This window comes from Zea mays, chromosome 6 (genome assembly GCF_902167145.1).
Source record: "Zea mays cultivar B73 chromosome 6, Zm-B73-REFERENCE-NAM-5.0, whole genome shotgun sequence".
Lineage (NCBI taxonomy): Eukaryota > Viridiplantae > Streptophyta > Magnoliopsida > Poales > Poaceae > Zea > Zea mays.
Window position 1 is genome coordinate 175,733,779 of NC_050101.1, and position 25,714 is coordinate 175,759,492.

Here is a 25,714-nt window from a genome sequence, read left to right on the forward strand (position 1 = left end):
TTAGTTGATTTTTCAAAAAAGAATACCGATCTAGATACATGCTTAATAGCTAAGACTAATATGGGCTGGCTTTGGCATCGCCATCTAGCACATGTTGGGATAAAGAACCTTCATAAACTTCTAAAGGGAGATCATGTGTTAGGACTAACCGATGTCTGTTTTGAGAAAGACAGACCCTATGCAGCATGTCAGGCAGGGAAACATGTGGGAAGCACTCATCACAGCAAGAATGTGATGACAACATCAAGACCACTGGAGCTTCTCCACATGGACCTCTTTGGACCCATTGCCTACCTTAGCATCGGGGGAAGTAAGTATGGTCTTGTAATTGTTGATGACTTTTCCCGCTTCACTTGGGTGTTCTTTATTAGGATAAGTCAGAAACCCAAGGGACCCTAAAGCGCTTTCTAAGGAGGGCTCAAAAGGAATTTGAGCTAAAGGTGAAGAAGATAAGGAGCAACAATGGGTCCGAGTTCAAGAATCTGCAAGTTGAAGAGTTCCTTGAGGAGGAAGGCATCAAGCATGAGTTCTCTGCTCCCTACACACCACAACAAAATGGTGTGGTAGAGAGGAAGAACATGATGCTAATTGACATGGCGAGAACAATGCTTGGAGAGTACAAGACGCCTGAGCGGTTTTGGTCGGAAGCTGTGAACACAGCTTGCCACGCTATAAATCGGCTCTATCTGCATCGCCTCCTCAAGAAGACCTCCTACGAACTTCTTACCGGTAACAAACCCAATGTCTCTTACTTTCGTGTATTTGGGAGCAAATGCTACATTCTGGTGAAGAAAGGTAGACACTCTAAATTTGCTCCCAAGGCAGTAGAAGGGTTTTTACTAGGGTATGAATCAAATGCAAAGGCGTATATGGTCTTCAACAAATCATCAGGATTAGTTGAAGTCTCTAGCGACATTGTATTTGATGAGACTAATGGCTCTCCAAGAGAGCAAGTTGATCTTGATGACATAGATGAAGATGAAGTTCCGACGGCCGCAATGCGCACAATGGCGATAGGTGATGTGCGACCACAAGAACTATAGGAACAAGATCAGCCCTCTTCCTCGACACTGGTGCATCCCCCAACTCAAGTTGATGGACAGGTACCTCAAGAAGAGGAGCGGGATCAAGAGGGAGCACATGAAGATCAAGTGATGGAGGAAGAAGCACCACGGGTCCCTCCAACTCAAGTCCGAGCGTCGATCCAAAGACATCACCCCGTCGATCAAATTCTGGGTGACATCAGCAAGGGAGTAACCACTCGCTCACGCTTAGCTAATTTTTGTGAGCATTACTCGTTTGTCTCTTCTATTGAGCCTTTCAGGGTAGAAGAGGCCTTGCAGGATCCGGACTAGGTGTTGGCCATGCAGGAAAGCTCAATAACTTCAAGAGAAACAAAGTCTGGAGCTTGGTTCCACGTCCAAAGCAAAACGTTGTGGGAACCAAGTGGGTGTTCCGCAACAAGCAAGACGAGCACGGAGTGGTGACAAGAAACAAGGCTCGACTTGTGGCAAAAGGTTATGCCTAAGTCGCAGGTTTGGATTTCGAGGAGACTTTTGCTCCTGTGGCTAGGTTAGAGTCAATTAGAATTTTGTTATCCTATGCCGCTCACCATTCTTTTAGGCTATTCCAAATGGACGTGAAGAGCGCTTTTCTCAACGGGCCAATCAAGGAGGAGGTATACGTGGAACAACCCCCTGGCTTTGAGGACGACATGTATCCCGACCACGTGTGTAAGCTATCTAAGGCGCTCTATGGACTTAAGCAAGCCCCAAGAGCATGGTATGAATGCCTTAGAGATTTCTTAATTGCTAATGCTTTCAAGGTTGGGAAAGCCAATCCCACTCTTTTTACAAAGACTTGTGATGGTGATCTCTTTGTGTGCAAAATCTATGTCAATGACATAATATTTGGTTCTACTAACCAAAAGTCTTGTGAAGAGTTTAGCAGGGTAATGATGCAAAAGTTTGAGATGTCGATGATGGGCGAGTTGACCTACTTCCTTGGATTCCAAGTGAAGCAACTCAAGGATGGAACTTTCATCTTCCAAACGAAGTACACTCAAGATCTTCTCAAGAGGTTTGGGATGAAGGACGCCAAGCCCGCGAAGACACCGATGGGAACCGACGGGCATGTCGACCTCAACAAAGGAGGTAAGTCCGTTGATCAAAAGGCATACCGGTCCATGATAGGTTCATTACTTTGTGCTAGTAGACCGGACATTATGCTTAGTGTATGCATGTGTGCTAGATATCAATCCGACCCTAGGGAATGTCACCTTGTGGCCGTTAAGCAAATTCTTCGATATTTAGTTGCTACGCCGTGCTTCGGGATCTGGTATCCAAAGGGGTCTACCTTTGACTTAATTGGATACGCAGACTCCGATTATGACGGGGGCAAGGTTGATAGGAAGGGTACATCAGGGACGTGCCAATTTCTAGGAAGGTCTCTGGTGTCCTGGAGTTCTAACAAACAGACATACGTTGCCCTATCCACCGCTGAGACCGAGTATGTTGCCGCAGGATAGTGTTGCGCACAACTACTATGGATGAGGCGAACCCTCCGGGACTTTGGCTACAATCTGAGCAAAGTCCCACTCCTATGTGACAATGAGAGTGCTATCCGCTTGGCGGATAATCCTGTTGAACACAGCCGCACTAAGCACATAGACATTTGGCATCACTTCCTGAGGGATCACTAGCAAAAGGGAGATATCGATATTTATCATATTAGCACCGAGAACCAGCTAGCCGATATCTTCACCAAGCCGTTGGATGAGAAAACTTTTTGCAGGTTACGAAGTGAGCTAAATGTCTTAGATTCGCGTAACTAGTTAGTCCCTATCTCCCTATCTAGAGCAAACTAGTTAGTCCAATTATTTGTGTTGGTCATTCAACCACAAAAATTATTTATAGGAAAAGGTTAAACCCTATCTCCCTTTCAGAATCAACATAAATTATAGAATGACACATGAATGAAAAAATAGTGGTATATGTGAATGATATTTTGGAAGTCCTTGTGTTTCTCACCAAGTAACAAAAAAGAAGCACCTTCTCCTACCCAACTCAAATTTAGGAGAGCACTTTTGTCTACGCATCAACAAGCTCAAAGTATATATAAGATTAAATATTTATGTGATTGCATGATTCATATGAACCCTTTTTGCTATTTCAATGTAGTCTCATTGTACTATTTCATAGAATGTCATATCAGTTTTTTTAGGAAATCGTTATTCTGAATTTTATCTACGTGAAACCTTTTCACCTCTACAAAACTCCCTCTCTATCACTCTTTTTATTAAAATTTCATAATATCATTATACTTATTTATGTAACGAGATGTTTAATAAGGATGAACTCAAATAAAAAATCGTAGTAAACTGATAGCCCGTCCCTCGACCTCCCCCGACCCACCCCCTCCATGCCCATCGGCCCATTCGTGTCCATGTCCATCCATGCCCAGCGGCCCATTCGACCTCCCTCGACCCACCCCCTCGTCTCGTCTCGTCTCGTCTCGTCCACCTCCCCAGCGGCGCGTGCGCGTGAAGCTTGAGGCAATCCCCGCTCCGTCTAGCGGCCCTGCGCAATCAGTCAGGGTTCCATGGCCAACAGCAACCTCCCGCGCCGAATCATCAAGGTCCGCCTCGCGTTCTGGTCGCCCTTTCTCGCTCTCCCCAGATCTATCGCGTTCCTGTTCTGCTTTGTGGAATCGGATACTCTGTCTGCTGGCCTCTGCTGACGATTAATCTGTTTCGGATTTGTATCTGTGCAGGAGACGCAGCGGCTCCTCAGCGAACCAGGTGCCTGACTAGTTTCCCGCGAGCTCTCTCGGAATTTTGGTGCAATTCGGAGTGTGCTGCTACTACACCGGTCTCGGTTCTCTAGCATGTTATTTGATTCCGCTTTTCTTCTTCTTCTACGCGTGCAGCGCCGGGGATTAGCGCGTCGCCGTCGGAAGAGAACATGCGGTACTTCAATGTCATGATCCTTGGCCCCGCACAGTCACCCTATGAAGGTGTTTCGATTGGCTTCACTTGGCGTTATTTTTTGTATGGGTAGTATGTGTGCTTCTAATGTTTTGTAGACAATCGTTGTTGTTGCTTGCTAGTGTGTTCTCTTATCCTTATGCAGTTATGCGCTCATATGCCTCGTTGTTTCTGGGGAATTCACGAATGAATAGTGGGTTATTGTCAGTATGGATACAAGTCACTAAACAGGCACCTTCATATCCATTCATCTGTGTGAACTGTGAAGTGCCAGTTCAAGGGCCTAGAGTCTAGACCTTTTAGTGGACCTGGTTTTATCAGTGTGCTTTTAGGTATCAAACAATCATGTCCAGCCAGAAGTAGTTCACTTCAATATCTGCAAGTAATTTACATGGCTCCTGTTAGGTTCATGCTGGTTGCATATTGACTAATCTGCCCATGACACAATCCTGATAAATCTAGCTACATTCAATTTACTGATATTCGTATAATGCAAAGAATCCTTCACTGTCTTCTCTGTTCAATAAGAGGTGTCTGGATAATTATTAGGATGCAAAATAGCGACAAGTTCCCATATAATGATTTCGTGTGGCCTTCTTTTGTTTATTCGTTCATACCCGGTTGCCTGATATAGTTTCTTCTGTTGTTTGTCGAACAGGTGGAGTTTTCAAGCTTGAGCTATTCTTGCCTGAGGAATATCCAATGGCTGCCCCGAAAGTAATTTCTTGATCAATCATGAATTTGTTAACTAAATCATTGATTGGCATCTATCTTGCTATGGTGTATGTGCTTTAGCATTTATTTATCTCCATTGATGTGAATTCTGGTTTGTTTCCTAATTACAACCGTTTGATACATTTAATTCAGCTTGATTAACTCCTATGGGGATCATATTTGTGTTATGTTTCCTAACAGAGCCCAGTGCCAGGCACCCTTCCAATTTGTTATAGGCTACCTGTCTCTTCCTGTCTTCCATACTTGCAAGTAAGTAGTTTCACTCTGCATAGTCAGGAGCAGAGCTGATTGAAGGCCAAAGTGAAAGCTGACCATCCACACTTCTAAATAATAAAAGGGCAGACCCGGTGTTGGCAGCTCCCACATGAGTGGGGTCTGGGGAAGGGATAAACCGAGGCAAGCCTTCCCCCCACACCGCAAATGCGGAGAGGCTGCTTCGAACTCGCGACTTGATGACTCAATGAGACAGCTCTCGCCACTGCACCAGGCCTGCCCTTCACACTTCTACACAATAAATAGCACTAGATTAAAGCGTGCCTCTATAAGCTTAGTCGCTTCTGGAAGTTTGATCAAGCCCCATTAGGGTGTCTAGTCTGTAGTTGTTTAGTAATGAAAATTTGCTTGCTTCAACTTTATGTTGGAGGTGCTTCTTCTATGCATGTCTACATTATTGTCCATTCCTTTTTCTGTGGGGTCAATGTGAAGTTCTACCGACTAATTTGCATTGTGATCGTAATGAACAGATGTACTAGGCACTAACTTTTGCTGAAAAAATATCACTAACATTTCTTTGAGTGGTTCTATAGTACTTCTGAATTATTTTGTATTCCTTACATATATGGAAGACAGGTTTGTTATTCTGTTAGCTCTTTGTATTCTTTTCGAATAATTTGAACACCTTCCTTGAGTGGTTATATAGTACTTCTGAATTCCGATTTGACTGGTGCCAGTTATCACCCGGACATGGTTAAAAAATAGGGAATGCTTTTTTATTCACCTATTTGGGGGTCAGTGCTAATTTCATTTACAGCTGTTCTGCCTTTTTGCCGTACTAGTTTCTGATGGTAATTTTACCTTTCCTGCTGCTGTTACAGGTTAGGTTTCTCACCAAAATTTACCATCCGAACATTGACAAGGTAGGAAAATGGTACTGTTTGCCCTTTTCTTTTTTGTTGCAAGAAAGTGATGCCTCATATCAGTCATAATTTGCTGCAGCTTGGTAGGATATGCCTCGACATTCTTAAGGACAAATGGAGTCCCGCTCTTCAGATACGTACAGTTCTGCTCAGGTAATTGCTTATTTTATCGTCTGTTTGGCTAAATAGCTGTGATGGTGGGTGGTATATGATGATGTACTCTGCATTGTATCAATACTGCATCCAATTTTTGGCTTGCATATGGTTCTAGCATATCAGTGTGCTACCACACTGCCCCCCTGACAATATTTGGTCTTCAGCATTCAGGCACTTCTGAGTGCCCCAAATCCAGATGATCCTCTCTCAGACAACATTGCGAAACACTGGAAATCAAATGAAGCTGAAGCTTTTGAGACAGGTACTTGTAGTTGCAGTAAACACAGTTATGAACATAGTGTTGGTATGGTTTCTGCTTCACGTCTATATTACAGATGTCCTAACATGGCAGTCTCTTGCAGCGAAGGAGTGGACTCGCCTGTATGCAAGTGGGGCATTGTAACCAAGTGTTGTTTCAGATGTGATGTTATAACATTTCCATAGTTTGGGGCCGACTGAATACCCCTCTTGCTTGATGAGAGCAAATTTGTGAAATGTTGCAATGGGGTCAAAAAAAATTGTCTAATCGTGCTTTGTACTTGTGGCTGTACCTCCTCGCTGCAGTGCCCGTGAGCATCAAAGCAGGTGTTCCTTTGTATACCCCTATCTGACCATCAGTTGCATGTGTTTCTTGTGCTGTGCTCTGAGGATTCAGATTTATGCTGCCGGAACGTTGCCGGATTGTTCTTAGTTTGCTTCTTTACTCGAGAGCGCTGAAACTGCCTAGGCTACCTCGGCGAACCATGGCTAAATTGTTGGTTCGGTGGTTGTTTCGACATAATATCTCAACACTGTCTAGAGGAACTCCTTGAGGGCTTGATCACTTAATCCCCTCCTTAAGCCTTGTTCGGTTATTCCCAATACACATGGATCGGATATGATTGGAAAAAAATAAGAAAAAAGTTTGACTTATGTGGGATTTAAATCCATCCAGTCTCACTCAATCCACATGGATTGAGAGCTAACCGAACAAGCCTTTAAGCCTTGTTCGGTAGGCTAGTATTTATTACACAATGGGATCTAATACAGGGCTGGATTAAGTCAATCCATTTCATGTCACCTAAACCATGTGTGTTTCAATTACAACTAGGATTTAATACATGGCCCATTTTTTACTGTTCGGTTAATCCATGCCGACATCACACACACCTACGGTGAGGCACCTTTTAGTTGATCGGCGCTCAAGTCATAGCTGATTTATGCTACGGGTAAAAAATATGAGTTATGAGGTCCTACGGGAAAAGAACAAACTTGAGTTAAACCATAACACAAACGTCACAACAAATTGGACCTTATATAACTAATATATGACAACAAACTTGAGGAGCAGCATGAGAAATATAAGACATAGCACAAAAATTGGAATAACATATTTTAATGTCACAACATCACAGCATGATAAATATTAGATGCAATCCAACATCCATAAAAAACCACATGGATACATTCATTTGTTGCATGCATATAAAAAGATAGATGTCCCACATATCAGGTTAGCAAAGCGGATTAAACTTGAAGCATCAAAATCACAACCTTGTTGTTGTTGGATCAATTCAGTTGTCTCTTATTATATTACAATAGAGTGCTTGCATTTAGATTAAAAATCAAACCAAAGGCAACTCAGACGACTCCACCTGCAAGAGAATACAAGCGTTAAACACTAGAATTTCTCAAAAACTATACATTATGGAGTCTGAAATGCACAAGGGACTATGAATGTCATGAACATGTGAGCATTGTCAAACAATGAGCATAGACAATGTGAAGTATGGCTTTAAGCAGTGATAGACAATGGAGTTCAAAATGCAATGCAGTGATAGACAATGTGAAGTATGGCTTTAAGCAGTGTCAAACTGCTTTGGTTCAAGCTATGCAAATTTAATTTTCAAATCAATAAAACTGATGTACTGTTTTTGAATTAAAAGAGAAATGCACAACACGAATAAACAGCTAATGTACTTCTCTCTTGAATACATGCTAGCAGCAATTATAGTCTAATTATGAACAGATAACCTGCATCTAGATAAAACTACAGGACTATTTCGTTTGCGTCCCTTGCATCAAGATAACCTCCTAGAAGTGTAAGGGAAATGTGCCTTTGGGCCGTTTCTATAATGTTTTGGTGATTAAGTGCCCAGCACATACTCTTTAAGTCCTAATGTGACAAAGATTGAAAAAGTGCAAATCAAGACATGAGGTATATTTCTAGACTTAGTACATTTGTTTTTGAATACTAATGAAGTTATCTAAGTGCTAGAAATAGTGAGAAAAGAAGAAGAAAAGAAACCAAAAAGACTTGGCTCGGTGCAGCCAAAACTCAGCTCAGTTTGGCACACCGGACTGTCCGGTGGTGCACCGGATAGTGTCCGGTGCGCCAGGCTGGTCTCCGGTGAAAAGGCCGCTCTCGGGAAAAGATCGGCGGCGTACGGCTATAATTCACCGGACTGTCCGGTGAGCCAACGGTCGCCAGCGCAACGGTCGGCCGCGCAATCCGCGGGCGACGCGTGGCCCGCACCAACGGTCGGCAGGGGGCACCGGATAGTGTCCGGTGCGCCATCGGGCCCAAAGCTGCAGCAGTCGACTGCGCCTTATTTGGAAGGCAATCGCGCACCGGACAGCTACAGTGACTATCCGGTGGTGCACCGGATTGTCCGGTGCACCACACGACAGAAGGCAAGATTGGCCTTCCACGATTGTCTTCAACGGCTCCTAGCTGCCTTGGAGCTATAAAAGGGACCCCTAGGCGCATGGAGGAGTCATCCAAGCATTCACTAAGCATCTTAAGGTATCCAGACTCTGTTCCCGTGCATTCGTTTCGTTGTGTTAGAGATTTGAGCTCTATTCGAGTCAAGGACTCCCTGTGTTGTCACTTGAGCTCAAGTCTTCTCTTGTGTGCGTGGGTGTGCTGCGATTTGTGTCTTGTGTGTGTTGCTCATCCCAACCTTACTTCGTGCTTTCATTGTGATCTTTGTTGTAAGGGCGAGAGACTCTAATCTTGTGGAGATTCCTCGCAAACGGGGATAATCATCTAAAGGAAAAACCGTGGTATTCAAGTTGATCATCGGATCACTTGAAAGGGGTTGAGTGCAACCCTCGTCCATTGGGACGCCACAACGTGGAAGTAAGCAAGTGTTACTTGGCCGAACCACGAGATAAAAATCATGTCTTGTGTTGATCTCTCTGTGATTGTTTGTGTTCACAAGAACTCGCTTCAAGTTATTTAGCCGTACCAACACTCATAACTAAGTTTTGTGGCTATTAGTGATTGAATTTTACATGATCACCTATTCACCCCCCTCTAGGTGCTCTCAAGAAGGGAAAGGAAGAGAGCATACCAGCTAAGCCATCTCGTTTCTCAGCCAAATCAGTGCAGACTCGGCATCATCATCACATGCACTCAAGAAAATTTGCCTGTTGTTAAGGTCCTTGAAGACATTGTAGGCTTTCGCTTTTTCCACCTTTGTAACTTCCATTGTACCAATAATGGATATGCACTTCTTGATTGAGAAGTCTGCAGTTTGACTCACTTCCTTTTCCTCCCTCTCTTTTGCTAGTTGTGTGGCTTCTTCCTCAGCTTGCTTCATTCTCATGTCAATGTATCTTCCCATTATTCCTTCTAGGTAATCGCCCTTTTTATGCCTCTTTGTCCTTGTTTCTTCATTGTTCCCTTTTGTAGCAGTAGTCCTTCTCCGCGGCACCAGATCATGCCTTTCACTTGTTGCATCTCCTGCATCAACAACATGGACATCATCTTCTTCATGTGCCGGCAAGGTTTCTTCCACTTCATCTTGTTCATGTTCTATGTTGAGAAACTCATCTCTATTTCCTACTTGAGTAAGATCTAGAAGTTGGGTGGAGGTGTAGTTGTAGGTCCCTTCAGCTGTTTGCCCTGCACAATGAAGTTTTACTTAAAAAAGGGTAGACAACATAACATATTGGAAAGCATGCACATTGTAATGAGACTAACTATCATAAAGCTCCCCCAAGGCCTCATATAGAGGAAAAGACTTGTTGCAGAACTTTTTAGCCTTAGGATGAGAAGTCAGTATATTTTTCCATAAAGCTGGGTCAGCTGTAATCCTCCCTATCTTCTCATCAAAATGAGCTCCACTTTGATTCTTTGCATCCTTTAGCAACCTATAGTCCCTTTTCAGCTCTCTTTCCTTATCTTGTATTTGTGTCTTTGTGAAATAGACATATTGTTCCCTCTGATGAAATTCCTTGACAATTTTGTTCCATGCTTCTGTTGTCCATCCATTTGACCCCCTATAATCAGCTGTTTTGTGCTCATGCAAGAGGTGAAAGGGAATTAGGCTTACACCTAGTTCCTAAATAGTTTTGGTGGTTGAATTGCCCAACACAAATAATTGGACTAACTAGTTTGCTCTAGATTATATGTTCTACATGTGCCAAAGGTTCATCTACAACTATACTAAACCGATTGTCCGGAATACCGTAGATTATTCCGGACAGGAGAAGCTTTTTGGAAAAACAGACCAAGCGCGGACCGTCCGGGCCCCTGCGGCGGACCGTCCGCGACACCAGGATAACCTTCGGGCAGAACCAATGCAAAAATACAAGTCTACACTACAGACTGTCCGGAGGAAAAGCAAGGACCGTTCGAGCCCTCGCGCGGACCGTCCGGTAGGTGAGAAACCGAAAAACCCGAAGGTGACGGGTTCGGAAAAATGAATTATAGCGGCCTCGCGGACCGTCCGGGGTGCACGACCGGACCGTCCGCGACTGGCTTTATCTGACATCTGACGTCGCATTAAATGCAATATAGCCGTTGATATAGCCGTTACTGCTGACCGTTGCGTTTTCAGCCGTTGATCTACAGGGGCGGACCGTCCGGACCAGGCGGGCGGACCGTCCGCGCTCAGCAGAATGGAGCAACGGCTAGGAAGTGGTTGGTGGCTATAAATACAACCCCAACCACCTCCATTCACATCATCCAAGCGTTCCAACCTTCAACATTCAATACAAGAGCTAGCAATCCATTCCAAGACACATTCAAAGCCTCCATCTCTCCAAGTTTCACAATTGAGAAAAGAGATCATTAGTGATTAGTGACTTGAGAGAGAAAGTGATCCGTGTGTTATTTGTCGCTCTTGTCGCTTGGCTTTTGCAATCGTGCTTTCTTTCAATCTTTCTTGCGATCAACTCAATTGTAACCAAGGCAAGAGACACCAGTTGTGTGGTGGTCCTTGCGGGGAAGTTTGTTCCCGTTTAATTGAGAAGAGAAAGCTCGCTCGGTCCGAGGGACCGTTTGAGAGAGGGAAAGGGTTGAAAAAGACCCGGCCTTTGTGGCCTCCTCAACGGGGAGTAGGTTTGCGAGAACCGAACCTCGGTAAAACAAATCCGCGTGTCACACTTCTTATTTGCTTGCGATTTGTTTTCCACCCTCTCTCGCGGACTCGATCATATTTCTAACGCTAACCCGGCTTGGAGTTGTGTTTATATTTGTAAATTTCAGTTTCGCCCTATTCACCCCCCCCCCCTCTAGGCGACTATCAATTGGTATCAGAGCCCGGTGCTTCATTAGAGCCTAACCGCTCGAAGTGATGTCGGGAGATCACACCAAGAGGGAGATGGAGACCGGCGACAAGCCCACTACGAGCCAAGGGAGCACTTCATCGGAAGAGTCCCGCACCAAGAGGAAGGAGAAGAAGAAGGACTCCTCCAAACGGAAGGAGAAAAGATCTTCTTCCTCACACCACAAAGAGAAGAAGGAAAAATCTTCTTCCCACAAGTCGCATCGGAAAGGCGACAAGCACAAGAGGATGAGGAAGGTGGTCTACTACGAGACCGACACTTCATCAACATCGACCTCCGACTCCGATGCGCCGTCCGTAACTTCTAAGCGCCAAGAGCGCAAGAAGTTTAGTAAGATCCCCTTACATTATCCTCGTATACCTAGACATACTCCATTACTTTCCGTTCCATTAGGCAAACCGCCAACTTTTGATGGCGAAGATTATGCTAGGTGGAGTGATTTAATGAAATTTCATCTAACCTCACTCCACAAAAGTATATGGAATGTTGTTGAGTTTGGAGCACAGGTACCATCCATAGGGGATGAAGATTATGATACGGACGAAGTGGCCCAAATCGAGCACTTCAACTCCCAAGCTACAACCATACTCCTCGCCTCTCTAAGCAAGGAGGAATACAACAAGGTGCAAGGATTGAAGAATGCAAAGGAGATTTGGGACCTACTCAAGACCGCGCACGAGGGTGATGAACTCACCAAGATCACCAAGCGGGAAACGATCGAGGGGGAGCTCGGTCGCTTCCGTCTTCGCCAAGGGGAGGAGCCACAAGATATGTACAACTGGCTCAAAACCTTGGTGAACCAAGTGCACAACCTCGGGAGCAAAAAGTGGGACGACCACGAAGTGGTTAAGGTTATTCTAAGATCTCTCATTTTCCTTAACCCCACTCAAGTTCAATTAGTTCGTGGTAATCCTAGATACACACTAATGACCCCCGAGGAAGTAATCGGGAATTTTGTGAGCTTTGAATGCATGATTAAAGGATCAAAGAAGATCAACGAGCTTGACGAACCCTCCACGTCCGAAGCACAACCGGTGGCTTTTAAGGCAACGGAGGAGAAGAAGGAGGAGTCTACACCAAGTAGACAACCAATTGACGCCTCCAAGCTCGACAATGAGGAGATGGCTTTAATCATCAAAAGCTTTCGCCAAATCCTCAAGCAACGGAGGGGGAAGGATTACAAACCCCGCTCCAAGAAAGTGTGCTACAAATGTGGTAAGCCCGGTCATTTCATTGCAAAATATCCTATATCTAGTGACAGGGGCGACGACAAGAAGGGAAAGAGGAGAGAAAAGAAGAAGTACTACAAGAAGAAGGGCGGCGATGCCCATGTTTGCCGGGAGTGGAACTCGGACGAGAGCTCCACCGACTCCTCCTCCGACGACGAGGACGCCGCCAACATCGCCGTCACCAAGGGACTCCTCTTCCCCAACGTCGGCCACAAGTGCCTCATGGCAAAGGACGGCAAAAGGAAGAAGGTTAAATCTAAATCCTCCACTAAATATGAATCCTCTAGTGATGATAATGCTAGTGATGAGGAGAATAAGTTGCGTGCCCTTTTTGCCGACCTAAACATGCAACAAAAGGAGAAATTAAATGAATTAATTAGTGCCATCCATGAGAAGGATGATCTCTTGGACTCCCAAGAGGACTTCCTAATCAAGGAAAATAAAAAGCATGTTAAGGTTAAAAATGCTTATGCTCTACAAGTTGAAAAATGTGAAAAATTGTCTAGTGAGCTAAGCACTTGCCATGAGACTATTAACAACCTTAGAAATGAAAATGCTAGATTAATTGCTAAGGTTGATTCTCATGTTTGTGATGTCTCAATTTCCAATCTTAGAAATGATAATGATGATTTGCTTGCTAAGATTAAGGAATTGAATGATTCTCTTGCTAGCCTTAGAGTAGAAAATGACAATTTGATTGCTAAGGCTAAAGATTTTGATGTTTGCAATACTACTATTTCCGACCTTAGAACTAAGAATGATATGTTGCATGCTAAAGTTGTAGAACTAAAATCTTGCAAACACTCTACATCTACCATTGAGCACACTTCCATTTGTACTAGATGTAGAGATGTTGATATCAATGCTATTCATGATCACATGGCTTTAATTAAACAACAAAATGATCATATAGCAATATTAGATGCTAAAATTGCTGAGCATAACTTAGAAAATGAAAAGTTCAAATTTGCTAAAAGTATGCTCTATAATGGGAGACGCCCTGGCATCAAGGATGGCATTGGCTACTAAAGGGGAGACAATGTCAAACTTAGTGCCCCTCCTAGAAATTTGTCTAACTTTGTTAAGGGAAAGGCTCCCATGCCTCAGGATTACGAGGGTTACATTTTATACCCTGCCAGTTATCCCGAGAGCAAAATTAGGAGAACTCATTCTAGGAAGTCTCACTCTGGCCCTAATCATGCTTTTATGTATAAGGGTGAGACATCTAGCTCCAGGCAACCAACCCGTGCCAAGTTGCCTAAGAAGAAAACTCCTAATGCATCAAATGATCATAGCATTTCATTTAAGACTTTTGATGCATCTTATGTTTTGACTAACAAATCCAGCAAAGTAGTTGCCAAATATGTTGGGGGCAAGCACAAGGGGTCAACGACTTGTGTTTGGGTACCCAAAGTTCTTGTGTCTAATGCCAAAGGACCCAAAACCATTTGGGTACCTAAAGTCAAGAACTAAACTTGTTTTGTAGGTTTATGCATCCGGGGGCTCAAGTTGGATTATCGACAGCGGGTGCACAAACCACATGACAGGGGAGAAGAAGATGTTCTCCTCCTATGAGAAAAACCAAGATCCCCAACGAGCTATTACATTCGGGGATGGAAATCAAGGTTTGGTCAAAGGTCTTGGTAAAATTGCTATATCTCCTGACCATTCTATTTCCAATGTTTTTCTTGTAGATTCATTAGACTACAATTTGCTTTCTGTATCTCAATTATGCAAAATGGGCTACAACTGTCTCTTTACTGATGTAGGTGTCACTGTCTTTAGAAGAAGTGATGATTCAATAGCATTTAAGGGTGTGTTAGAGGGTCAGCTATACTTAGTAGATTTTGATAGAACTGAACTCGACACATGCTTAATTGCTAAGACTAACATGGGTTGGCTCTGGCACCGCCGACTAGCCCATGTTGGGATAAAGAATCTCCATAAGCTTCTAAAGGGAGAGCACATTTTAGGACTAACCAATGTTCATTTTGAGAAAGACAGGGTTTGTAGCGCATGCCAAGCAGGAAAGCAAGTTGGTGCCCATCATCCACACAAGAACATTATGACGACCGACAGGCCGCTTGAGCTACTCCACATGGATCTATTCGGCCCGATTGCTTACATAAGCATCGGCGGGAGTAAGTATTGTCTTGTAATAGTGGATGATTATTCTCGCTTCACTTGGGTATTCTTTTTGCAGGAAAAATCTCAAACCCAAGAGACCTTAAAGGGATTCTTGAGACGGGCTCAAAACGAGTTCGGCTTAAGGATCAAGAAAATTAGAAGCGACAACGGGACGGAGTTCAAGAACTCGCAAATCGAAGGCTTCCTTGAGGAGGAGGGCATCAAGCATGAGTTATCTTCTTCCTACACGCCACAACAAAATGGTGTAGTGGAGAGGAAGAATCGAACTCTATTAGACATGGCAAGAACCATGCTTGATGAGTACAAGACTTCGGATCGGTTTTGGGCCGAGGCGGTCAACACCGCCTGCTACGCCATCAACCGGTTGTATCTACACCGAATCCTCAAGAAGACATCATACGAACTCCTTACCGATAAAAAGCCCAATATTTCATATTTTAGAGTCTTTGGTAGCAAATGCTTTATTCTTGTTAAAAGAGGTAGAAAATCCAAATTTGCTCCTAAAACTGTAGAAGGCTTTTTACTAGGATATGACTCAAACACAAGGGCATATAGAGTCTTTAACAAGTCCTCAGGACTTGTTGAAGTTTCTTGTGACATTGTGTTTGATGAGACTAACGGCTCTCAAGTAGAGCAAGTTGATCTTGATGAGATAGGGGATGAAGAGGCTCCGTGCATCGCGCTAAGGAACATGTCCATTGGGGATGTGTGTCCTAAGGAATCCGAAGAGCCTCCAAATGCACAAGATCAACCATCCTCCTCCACGCAGGCATCTCCACCAACTCAAAATGAGGATGAGGCTCAAGTTGATGAAGGAGAAGATCAAACAAATGAGCCACCTCAAGATGACAGCAATGATCAAGGGGGAGATGCAAATGATCAAGACAAGGAGGATGAAGAACCAAGGCCGCCACACCCAAGAGTCCACCAAGCAATCCAACGAGATCACCCCGTCGACACCATCCTCGGCGACATTCATAAGGGGGTAACTACTAGATCTCGTATTGCACATTTTTGTGAGCATTACTCTTTTGTTTCCTCTATTGAGCCACACAGGGTAGAGGAAGCACTTCAAGATTCGGATTGGGTGGTGGCGATGCAAGAGGAGCTCAACAATTTCACTAGGAATGAGGTATGGCATTTAGTTCCACGTCCTAATCAAAATGTTGTAGGAACCAAATGGGTCTTCCGCAACAAGCAAGACGAGCATGGTGTGGTGACAAGGAACAAAGCTCGACTTGTGGCCAAGGGATACTCCCAAGTCGAAGGTTTGGATTTCGGTGAAACCTATGCACCCGTAGCTAGGCTTGAGTCAATTCGCATATTATTAGCCTATGCTACTTACCATGGCTTCAAGCTTTATCAAATGGACGTGAAGAGTGCCTTCCTCAATGGACCAATCAAGGAAGAGGTCTATGTTGAGCAACCTCCCGGCTTTGAAGATAGTGAGTACCCTAACCATGTCTATAGGCTCTCTAAGGCGCTTTATGGGCTCAAGCAAGCCCCAAGAGCATGGTATGAATGCCTTAGAGATTTCCTTATCGCTAATGGCTTCAAAGTCGGAAAAGCCGATCCTACTTTATTCACTAAAACTCTTGAAAATGACTTGTTTATATGCCAAATTTATGTTGATGATATTATATTTGGGTCTACTAACGAGTCTACTTGTGAAGAATTTAGTAGGATCATGACACAAAAGTTCGAGATGTCTATGATGGGGGAGTTGAAGTACTTCTTGGGATTTCAAGTGAAGCAACTCCAAGAGGGCACCTTCATTAGCCAAACGAAGTATACTCAAGACATTCTAAACAAGTTTGGGATGAAGGATGCCAAGCCCATCAAGACACCCATGGGAACTAATGGGCATCTCGACCTCGACACGGGAGGTAAGTCCGTGGATCAAAAGGTATACCGGTCGATGATTGGTTCTTTGCTATATTTATGTGCATCTCGACCGGATATTATGCTTTCCGTATGCATGTGTGCAAGATTCCAAGCCGACCCTAAGGAAGCTCACCTTACGGCCGTTAAACGAATCTTGAGATATTTAGCTTATACTCCTAAGTTTGGGCTTTGGTATCCGAGGGGATCCACTTTTGATTTAATTGGTTATTCGGATGCCGATTGGGCGGGGTGTAAAATCAATAGAAAGAGCACATCGGGGACTTGCCAGTTCTTGGGAAGATCCTTGGTGTCTTGGGCTTCAAAGAAGCAAAATTCGGTGGCTCTTTCCACCGCCGAAGCCGAGTACATTGCCGCAGGCCATTGTTGCGCGCAATTGCTTTGGATGAGGCAAACCCTGCGGGACTACGGTTACAAATTAACCAAAGTCCCTTTGCTATGTGATAATGAGAGTGCAATCAAGATGGCGGATAATCCCGTCGAGCATAGCCGCACTAAACACATAGCCATTCGGTATCATTTTCTTAGGGATCACCAACAAAAGGGAGATATCGAGATTTCTTACATTAATACTAAAGAACAATTAGCTGATATCTTTACCAAGCCTCTTGATGAACAAACTTTTAACAAACTTAGGCATGAGCTCAATATTCTTGATTCGCGCAATTTCTTTTGCTAACTTGCTCACATAGCTCATTTGTATACCTTTGATCATGTCTCTTTCATATGCTATGACTAATGTGTTTTTCAAGTCTATTTCAAACCAAGTCATAGGTGTATCGAAAGGGAATTAGAGTCTTCGGCGAAGACAAAGGCTTCCACTCCGTAACTCATCCTTCACCGTCGCTCCGTCTCACTCTCCATCTTTGGGGGAGAGAGCAAAAGGACTTCGTCTTTGGTATAATCTTAACTCACTTATTTATGACCAAAGGGGAAGAAAGTTCTTCGAGGGCTCTAATGATTCTGTTTTTGGCGATTCATGCCAAAGGGGGAGAGAGTTTGAGCCCAAAGCCAAAGGACCGCACCACCACCTAATTTTAAACTTAGAGATTTTCAATTGTTCTCATTGTGTTCCAAAGGGGGAGAAAGTAGTATTTCAAAATGATATTTCAAAAACCCTCTTGAACACTAAGAGGAGGATCTCATTTAGGGGGAGTTTTGTTTAGTCAAAGGAAAAGCATTTGAAACAGGGGGAGAAAATTTCAAATCTTGAAAATGCTCTGCAAAATCTTATTCATTTACCTTTGACTATTTGCAAAAGAACATTGAAAAGGATTTACAAAATAGTTTGCAAAAACAAAACATGTGGTGCAAGCGTGGTTCAAAATGTTAAAAACGAAGAAACGATCCATGCATATCTTGTAAGTATTTACATTGGCTCATTTCCAAGCAACCTTTGCACTTACAATTATGCAAACTAGTTCAATTATGCACTTCTATATTTGCTTTGGTTTGTGTTGGCATCAATCACCAAAAAGGGGGAGATTGAAAGGGAATTAGGCTTACACCTAGTTCCTAAATAGTTTTGGTGGTTGAATTGCCCAACACAAATAATTGGACTAACTAGTTTGCTCTAGATTATATGTTCTACAGGTGCCAAAGGTTCATCTACAACTATACTAAACCGATTGTCCGGAATATCGTAGATTATTCCGGACAGGAGAAGCTTTTTGGAAAAACAGACCAAGCGCGGACCGTCCGGGCCCCTGCGGCGGACCGTCCGCGACACCAGGATAACCTTCGGGCAGAACCAATGCAAAAATACAAGTCTACACTACAGACTGTCCGGAGGAAAAGCAAGGACCGTCCGAGCCCTCGCGCGGACCTTCCGGCTAAAGGCGCGGACCGTCCGGTAGGTGAGAAACCGAAAAACCCGAAGGTGACGGGTTCAGAAAAATGAATTATAGCGGCCTCGCGGACCGTCCGGGGTGCACGACCGGACCGTCCGCGACTGGCTTTATCTGACATCTGACGTCACATTAAATGCAATATAGCCGTTGATATAGCCGTTACTGCTGACCGTTGCGTTTTCAGCCGTTGATCTACAGGGGCGGACCGTCCGGACCAGGCGGGCAGACCGTCCGCGCTCAGCAGAATGGAGCAACGGCTAGGAAGTGGTTGGTGGCTATAAATACAACCCCAACCACCTCCATTCACATCATCCAAGCATTCCAACCTTCAACATTCAATACAAGAGCTAGCAATCCATTCCAAGACACATTCAAAGCCTCCATCTCTCCAAGTTTCACAATTGAGAAAAGAGATCATTAGTGATTAGTGACTTGAGAGAGAAAGTGATCCGTGTGTTATTTGTCGCTCTTGTCGCTTGGCTTTTGCAATCGTGCTTTCTTTCAATCTTTCTTGCGATCAACTCAATTGTAACCAAGGCAAGAGACACCAGTTGTGTGGTGGTCCTTGCGGGGAAGTTTGTTCCCGTTTAATTGAGAAGAGAGAGCTCACTCGGTCCGAGGGACCGTTTGAGAGAGGGAAAGGGTTGAAAAAGACCCGGCCTTTGTGGCCTCCTCAACGGGGAGTAGGTTTGCGAGAACCGAACCTCGGTAAAACAAATCCGCATGTCACACTTCTTATTTGCTTGCGATTTGTTTTCCACCCTCTCTCGCGGACTCGATCATATTTCTAACGCTAACCCGGCTTGGAGTTGTGTTTATATTTGTAAATTTCAGTTTCGCCCTATTCACCCCCCCCCCCTCTAGGTGACTATCAAGAGGTCCACAAGAGTCTTCTCTAGAGTTGAGTTCCAAGCGGCTCTTAATTTCTCTACATAAGACAAGGAAGAAACACCAGTTGCAGAATTCCAAGAGGCTCTTAATTTCTCTTGATTTGTCTACTTGCATACCTTTTGGAGAACCTCCATGCTTTCTTGGATCACCAGCTTTAGGAGAAGGCTTCTTTGTTGCACTTTTTGATAAGAGCATGTTGATTCTTGGAGAACCCCTTCCAAACATGGCTACACAGATAAGTTGCATAAGTTTGATAATAAAAAAAACATGAACTTAAATTGTGCAACTTATGCTTCCTAATACAAGGAATAAAATTAAAAGAACAACAATGAGTGGGGAACATGTTTTTTCATTAGAAAGCAACATTAAACAAAGACAGTTTCTACGAATGATAATCAATCCACATTTCTTGTGCCACTAATTTCTACGAATGATATTCATTTAACATTCAACACATGTGCCACTAATTTCTATGTTGTTGGTAATCATTCCACATTTCTTGTGCTATTACATCTCTAAGATTATTGCCTTGGACATTTCCTTGATCGTTGCCTTGATCGCCATCCGGTAGATCAACAAAGTTTTGTGGTGAGATATTATGTGGTTGATTATCTAATCATTCCTCATCCCCATTGAGTGATCGAATAATATTGTGAAGTACAGCGGCTGCTACTGGTATCTTCACTTGATTCCTTATTTTATGAAATGTGGCAGCTTTGAGGATGGGAAAGCGCTTCTTCACAACCCCCAAAGTCCTTTCAACATGATTCCTCAGTATGGCATGGAGATGGTTAAATAATTCATTGTAGTTATGAGGTCTACGATGACCTTGCCCATACTCCTTTAGATGGTATCTAACTCCACGATAAGGTGCAAGGAATGACGTGGTGTTGGCATACCCACCATCAACCAAATAGAACTTTTCTGGAGGTACATGGAATCCATTGTTCATTGTAGATCTCAGAACTCTAGCATCTGTAGCAGATCCGTCCCACCCAGTAGATATGAAAGTGATATTTAGGTCAAAATCGCAAGCTACCATCACATTTTGGCTAAGAGTTCCCTTCCTGTTTCTAAAAGGAGCAGCTTTGTCAGGTGAAATTGTAATGGGAACATGAGTGCCATCAATTGCAACGATGCAATTCTGCAAAAAAACTATATGTGAATTTCTAAAATCTATAAGAAAATGGATAGATATTGGGCAAGAATAGAAGTGCCATCACCTTGAAGTAAGGATAGAACCTAGGATTCCTTTCAATTTTTGGATGCACTTGAATTGGAGAAGGAGGCTTCAAAATCGTTTGGCAAGGGAAGGGACAACTATGTCAAAAAAATTGCTTTATATGATGGTGTAAAGTGTCACCACTATGCCCGAACTCTTCTTGCAGGTCCTCAAACGACGCATTATGGTTTATCATGTATAGAAAGAAGCCGAGCTTTTCCTCAACTTTTATCCTTGTGTCACGTACCAACCTTTCCTTCCTAAGATAGTTGGCTAGGGCTCTAAAAATTCCAGGTTCCATTCTAAATGCTACTCGGCAGTTCTTGACATGCCCTTCAAACAACTCCGAAACATGCTCCTCGCCACTTAGCTTGGATGTGTGTCGCCGCTTCTTAACCCTCCTCCCTCTAGGAGAGCTAGAACGCAACAAGTGTAATGCGGGAAGGAAGAACATCACCATATCATCATCATCCTCTTGTCTCCTCCTTCTAATGCGGTCCATTAACCCTGTACTCATTGCAAAAAGGTAGGGGCCACCGGGTCCCAGAAAGTACCTCTCGGGGATGGTATTGGGTCCCAAGACGGTGGGGGTTGGTCTTCTCCAACTCTAACTGGTGCGGGTACAATCTACAACGAAAAAATAGAATATTCAAATTAGTAATCTGCAACGTTGGCTGCAACTGTGTAACCATGTGCAGAGGAATCAGCCACAGCAAAATGAGATGAGATGAGCAGCTTGTAAATGTTAATTCTAGAATTTACATTAAGCAGACACAATATCCAGGGCGGATACATTATTTTTAGTAAGTACAGATCGAATCTACTTACTACTTTGCAACTAAACTTAGTTCATAAGCATTCTTTTACATGGATCTTTTTTTAACTTCACTGCATAACGCCTCAATTGCTAGCACAGGATATAAAGTCAAAACACCTGAGAGGAAGACCGGGACCAAAGTTGATAAGGCTTCCAGATCTCCTGAGTTGTTCAAACAATGGGCATATTCCTGTCACCCAAGACCAAAGTGGTACAAGGGCGTCCTAGATGCCGGAGAAAGAAGAAAGCGAGACCACCTGTGTCAAATTAACATAGCGCAACATCTCTTTCAGTCTTTCGGAGGTGAACCTCAAAGTGAAAGGAGACCAATAATTTCCTCGGTGAAGTTGCGTTAGAAGCTGGGCTCTGGTAGACTGCAACATTACAGAGAAAAGGAGCTGAACGGAACAGACGATAGACATGGATGCGGTGTGTGCGTTGACAGGAACAGAAATCTCATCGCTCAAGGCCTCCAAGGTGCTCTCGCACCTCAAGTCACCCTCCCGACCCGGTGCCGTGCTCGCCTTCATCTTGGGCCTCGGTCTCTCCGACGCCGACATCGCCGCCGTCGTCGCCTACGACCCCAAGCTTCTCTGCTCCGAGGTCGAGCGCATGTTGGCCCCGCTTAAAGATAGACTGTGCAGTTGAGTGATAGATTACTGACAGGCCCAACTTTGCATCAGATGAGATGCAGATGCCGAAAAGACACGACGTAGCTTTGGATCTACGCCACCGGCGGCCAGGCGCGTGCGCGTCCCCGGCGGACGAGAGAGAGAGAGAGAAACAAACGGTGCGGAGGCAAGAGGAGAGGGCACACAAACATGGGAGAGAAGGGACGGACGAACTCACCGGAGAAAAGCTTGCTGATGAAGATGGCGGTGACCGACAACGGAAGGAGCCTTGTGAATCCGTCGTGAATCATGCCGCCACCGACTCGCGTCTATCCGCTCGCTCGTCGGGATGAGTTCCATAACTATGGATTCGTGGATCGATTCCGATTGAAAGTTTTCACAAGGATTATGTTGGGTTCACATACACGCGTGGGCTAAACGAACACTTCTTTTTTGGTGGGCTGATATTTGATCCATACGGGAATAATACACATGTATCAGGCCGTGACCCCGGCCAATTCCAGCCCAACCGAACAGAGCTTTAGGTGGATTAGATATGTAATAGATTGAATTTTGATATGTAGGGAGATTCGGCTCTTTCAGATTCCCCCTAAACCGAATAAAGCCTAATAGTTTTGGCATGCATCGGTTTCTTCCCTTTCTTGGTACGAATATCTTCGTCAATCCTTGATCATTGCATTGTGTTTGAATTTCTTTTTACTAAGGTAATCCAGCTTTTATAAAAGAGTCACGATTACATCGACGCTGGGGACACCGGTTAACGAGAATTGCATTGTGTTTGGTGTATCTTGGTAAACTTTATTTCACCAAAAAAATGGTATTTCCTCAAGCCAGTTATTATATGGTAAAAATATGTAGTGCAAACTATATCTTACGTGTAGAAACATGCGAACATTTTTTTTAAAAAAAAAATACTTTGGTTATTAACTAGATACATCTAAATGTGTAACCATATATGTACTTACATGCAAAAAATAAGATATAAATGCAAACTGAAAAAAATCATACGAAATAATAAATTCCAGGTGCATGTGCGCTACAAGACAGTTCCTGGTCTTTTGTCTTGTAGTACGAATGCAAAATGAAAGGTCTTACTTCAAATGAATTTTTCTAGTTTAAGTTTGCAATCTAACCTTTTGCGTGCAAGCTCGTACGAAGTTTCCAAGAATACGTTTCTCAAAATTTATTAAATAATCGAAGTACGTTTCTTTTAAACCTTTTTTATGTCTACAACTAATAATAATAATATAATAAAGCTGTAGTTTGTACTGCAATAAAATTTTGTCCAAACGCCTATGTCTTGTGTCGCATGCCGTGCCGTATTGTCACAGGCCGCTGAATCGGACGCAAATGGGCTCACGGCGAATGGACGTCAGCGTACGACGCATCCTCAAACCCGAGCCGAAGCCGAGGAAAGGCCGGCGCGGACCCAAAGACTACGACGAACCTGGGCGATGGGCCTTTTTGTTTCGACGAGATTTTCTAAAAATATGACTGACTTTAGTGAGAATCTTAATGAGATTAGGTGCGAAAAAAGATAAAACTATTTGTAGGGTTTAGGATGTAAAAAGTGACAGATTACTCCCTTCGTGACGACTTGGTCAATTCCGTGTTCATGTTAAATTTGGATAGTTTTTACCGGAGCGGTTCTCACAAAAGCGGGCTGAAAAATTGAGTGTTCAGCAATTCGCAGCACTTTCTGGCGATCATAATCAAAAATAAACTGAAACAAACAGGTCTATCGAACCTTCTTCGGCTGGAGCTGCATTTCCTTAGAGCATGTTGGTTTTAGATTATAATCTATCCAGTTTATATAATCTAATTTATTTTGAACTACCAGATTATATTCTTAAACAAACATGCAACACAGCTCGGACGATTCTTTTCTGACAACGGAAAGGGAGAGCTGCATTGGACTTGGACGCATACTACCCCGTCCGTCGGCTTTGGCTTTGGCGCAGGTCAATTTCTGTCAGTTTTTTTTGTCCAATTTTTAGTTGGATCCATGTCAGACTTGGTTCGGTCGACTCAGGCTAGAAGGACACCGAGCGCTCAATAAAGCAACAAATAGGAATTGGAGGCCATTTAGTATAGAAGTTTAAAAAGAAATAAGAAAAGAAAAGAGAGAGAAGTAGTCAATTATAGGAGTCGGCACGAATCCAAACAGGGTGAGCTCGGTGGTACTACGCGCGCACGTGTTGGCGACGAAAAGGCCGGCCACGAGCGGTGAGGCGCGCAGCAGGCTAGCTACTCGCTCGGCCTGTCGGCTGTCACACCTCCCATGCATCATGCATGTTTACGTAAGGAGTATCTCTCAAACATGACAAGAGCTAGCTAGCTAGCTACGGAGCTACCTCACCTGGTGCCGAGTGCCGACTGCCGACTGCCGACTGGCGAGCATAGCACACGCGGGAGTGTATACATGGTGCATTGCGTTCGCATGCATGCAACGTGTGGGAAAAAGCTCAATCGCTAGGCTAGCTCGCTCCCTGACTTGTCCGGTCGGATTCAGGCCGGCCTTTTGTTGTTGTTGTTGTGGCTTGTGGGGGTCCATCCTGTCGCGACAGAGATTCCCTTGAGTTTGTGCCTGTGCGACTACAGATGATAATAGATACCTGCTACAAGTGGGTTTTGCTCCATTAGAGCTAGTTTGGAAACACCATTTTTCCAGCGATTTCAATTTTCCAAAGGTAAAATAGACTAATTTTCCTTTAGAAAATAGAAATCTCTTGAGAAAATGGGATTTCCAAACTAACCCTTAGAACATAGATTTAGACCAATTTTTCTACCCACGAATTTGTTAATGGGGTGAAATGGAAACCCAACAGATATGTAGATAAGGGTTTGTTCCTTCGGTATCCATACCCGCAAATACATGGTTTTTTAAAACCTGACTTAAAATCAATATAACTTATAAATATGTCTCATAATATTGTTAATTGAATATGGTCTTATTATTAATTGAATATATGCTAGTCGAAGTAAACTTTATGTAAGCCACTTTTATCCTGGCTCATTAATATATCGACTATCATTTATAGATGATTTTTTTTATGTTGATGTTAGTGGGTATGGAAAAACCGATGGGTATCCGAAACTCGTATGGACATAGGTTTGGATAAACTTTTATATCTGTCATAGGTAGAAGTTTTTTTAGCGGACATTATTTTTTTTTTCTTTACGAGTATGTGGGTTTAAGTAAGTGATACCCAACAGATTTTTACCCGGTATCATCTCTATGTGCAACTGATGCTCCTCTCGATCGGGGCCGAACACAAAGCCGAATAAAAGGGCGTGGGCTCTGGGCCTCCGTCCGCGATCGATCCGGTCGGGCCGTCCTGGTCGATTCGCGCCGCGGGCCCGCCCCGTCGCATCGGGATTACAGCCGCTGCTGACCACTTGTTATGAACAAATACGTGGTGGTGTTGCCGGCCGGACAGGTGAATCTTGAGGGC

General features: G+C 43.8%; 2 protein-coding genes and 1 long non-coding RNA gene across 3 annotated transcripts; 2 read left to right on the forward strand and 1 right to left on the reverse strand.

Moving 5' to 3' along the window:
• The first annotated feature begins 3,459 nt into the window (after nucleotides 1-3,459).
• LOC100272559 (putative ubiquitin-conjugating enzyme family) lies at nucleotides 3,460-6,609 on the forward strand. The gene is given in 8 exon segments (NM_001147026.1): nucleotides 3,460-3,636; nucleotides 3,772-3,799; nucleotides 3,928-4,014; nucleotides 4,644-4,702; nucleotides 5,815-5,856; nucleotides 5,936-6,009; nucleotides 6,177-6,274; nucleotides 6,375-6,609. Coding segments are annotated over 8 exon segments (465 nt in total). The 5' UTR covers nucleotides 3,460-3,600; the 3' UTR covers nucleotides 6,416-6,609.
• Nucleotides 4,709-5,514, forward strand: LOC103630725 (uncharacterized). Its single transcript, XR_555207.2, has 2 exons — nucleotides 4,709-4,969; nucleotides 5,058-5,514. It is a non-coding gene; the product is annotated as an uncharacterized lncRNA (long non-coding RNA).
• A 2,741-nt stretch (nucleotides 6,610-9,350) lies between the features above and the next one.
• LOC103631634 (uncharacterized) lies at nucleotides 9,351-19,813 on the reverse strand. Its single transcript, XM_020539235.1, has 4 exons — nucleotides 19,705-19,813; nucleotides 19,578-19,625; nucleotides 9,980-10,312; nucleotides 9,351-9,901 (listed from the first exon to the last, which is right to left on the reverse strand). Exons 1-4 carry the CDS (start codon nucleotides 19,811-19,813, stop codon nucleotides 9,351-9,353), a joined length of 1,041 nt encoding a protein of 346 aa, XP_020394824.1.
• Between the last annotated feature and the right edge of the window lie 5,901 nt (nucleotides 19,814-25,714).

What these genes read in the sequence shown, in the direction of transcription:
- LOC103631634 (XM_020539235.1), bottom strand. Translation starts at nt 19,813, where the DNA reads ATGTTTGGAAGGGGTTCTCCAAGAATCAACATGCTCTTATCAAAAAGT. An exon ending in GCATGGAGGTTCTCCAAAAG is followed by an intron (nt 19,626 to 19,704) that starts GTATGCAAGTAG and finishes TGTCTTATGTAG; the next exon opens with AGAAATTAAGAGCCGCTTGG. An exon ending in TCTAGAGAAGACTCTTGTGG is followed by an intron (nt 10,313 to 19,577) that starts ACCTCTTGATAG and finishes TAATTCCCTTTC; the next exon opens with ACCTCTTGCATGAGCACAAA.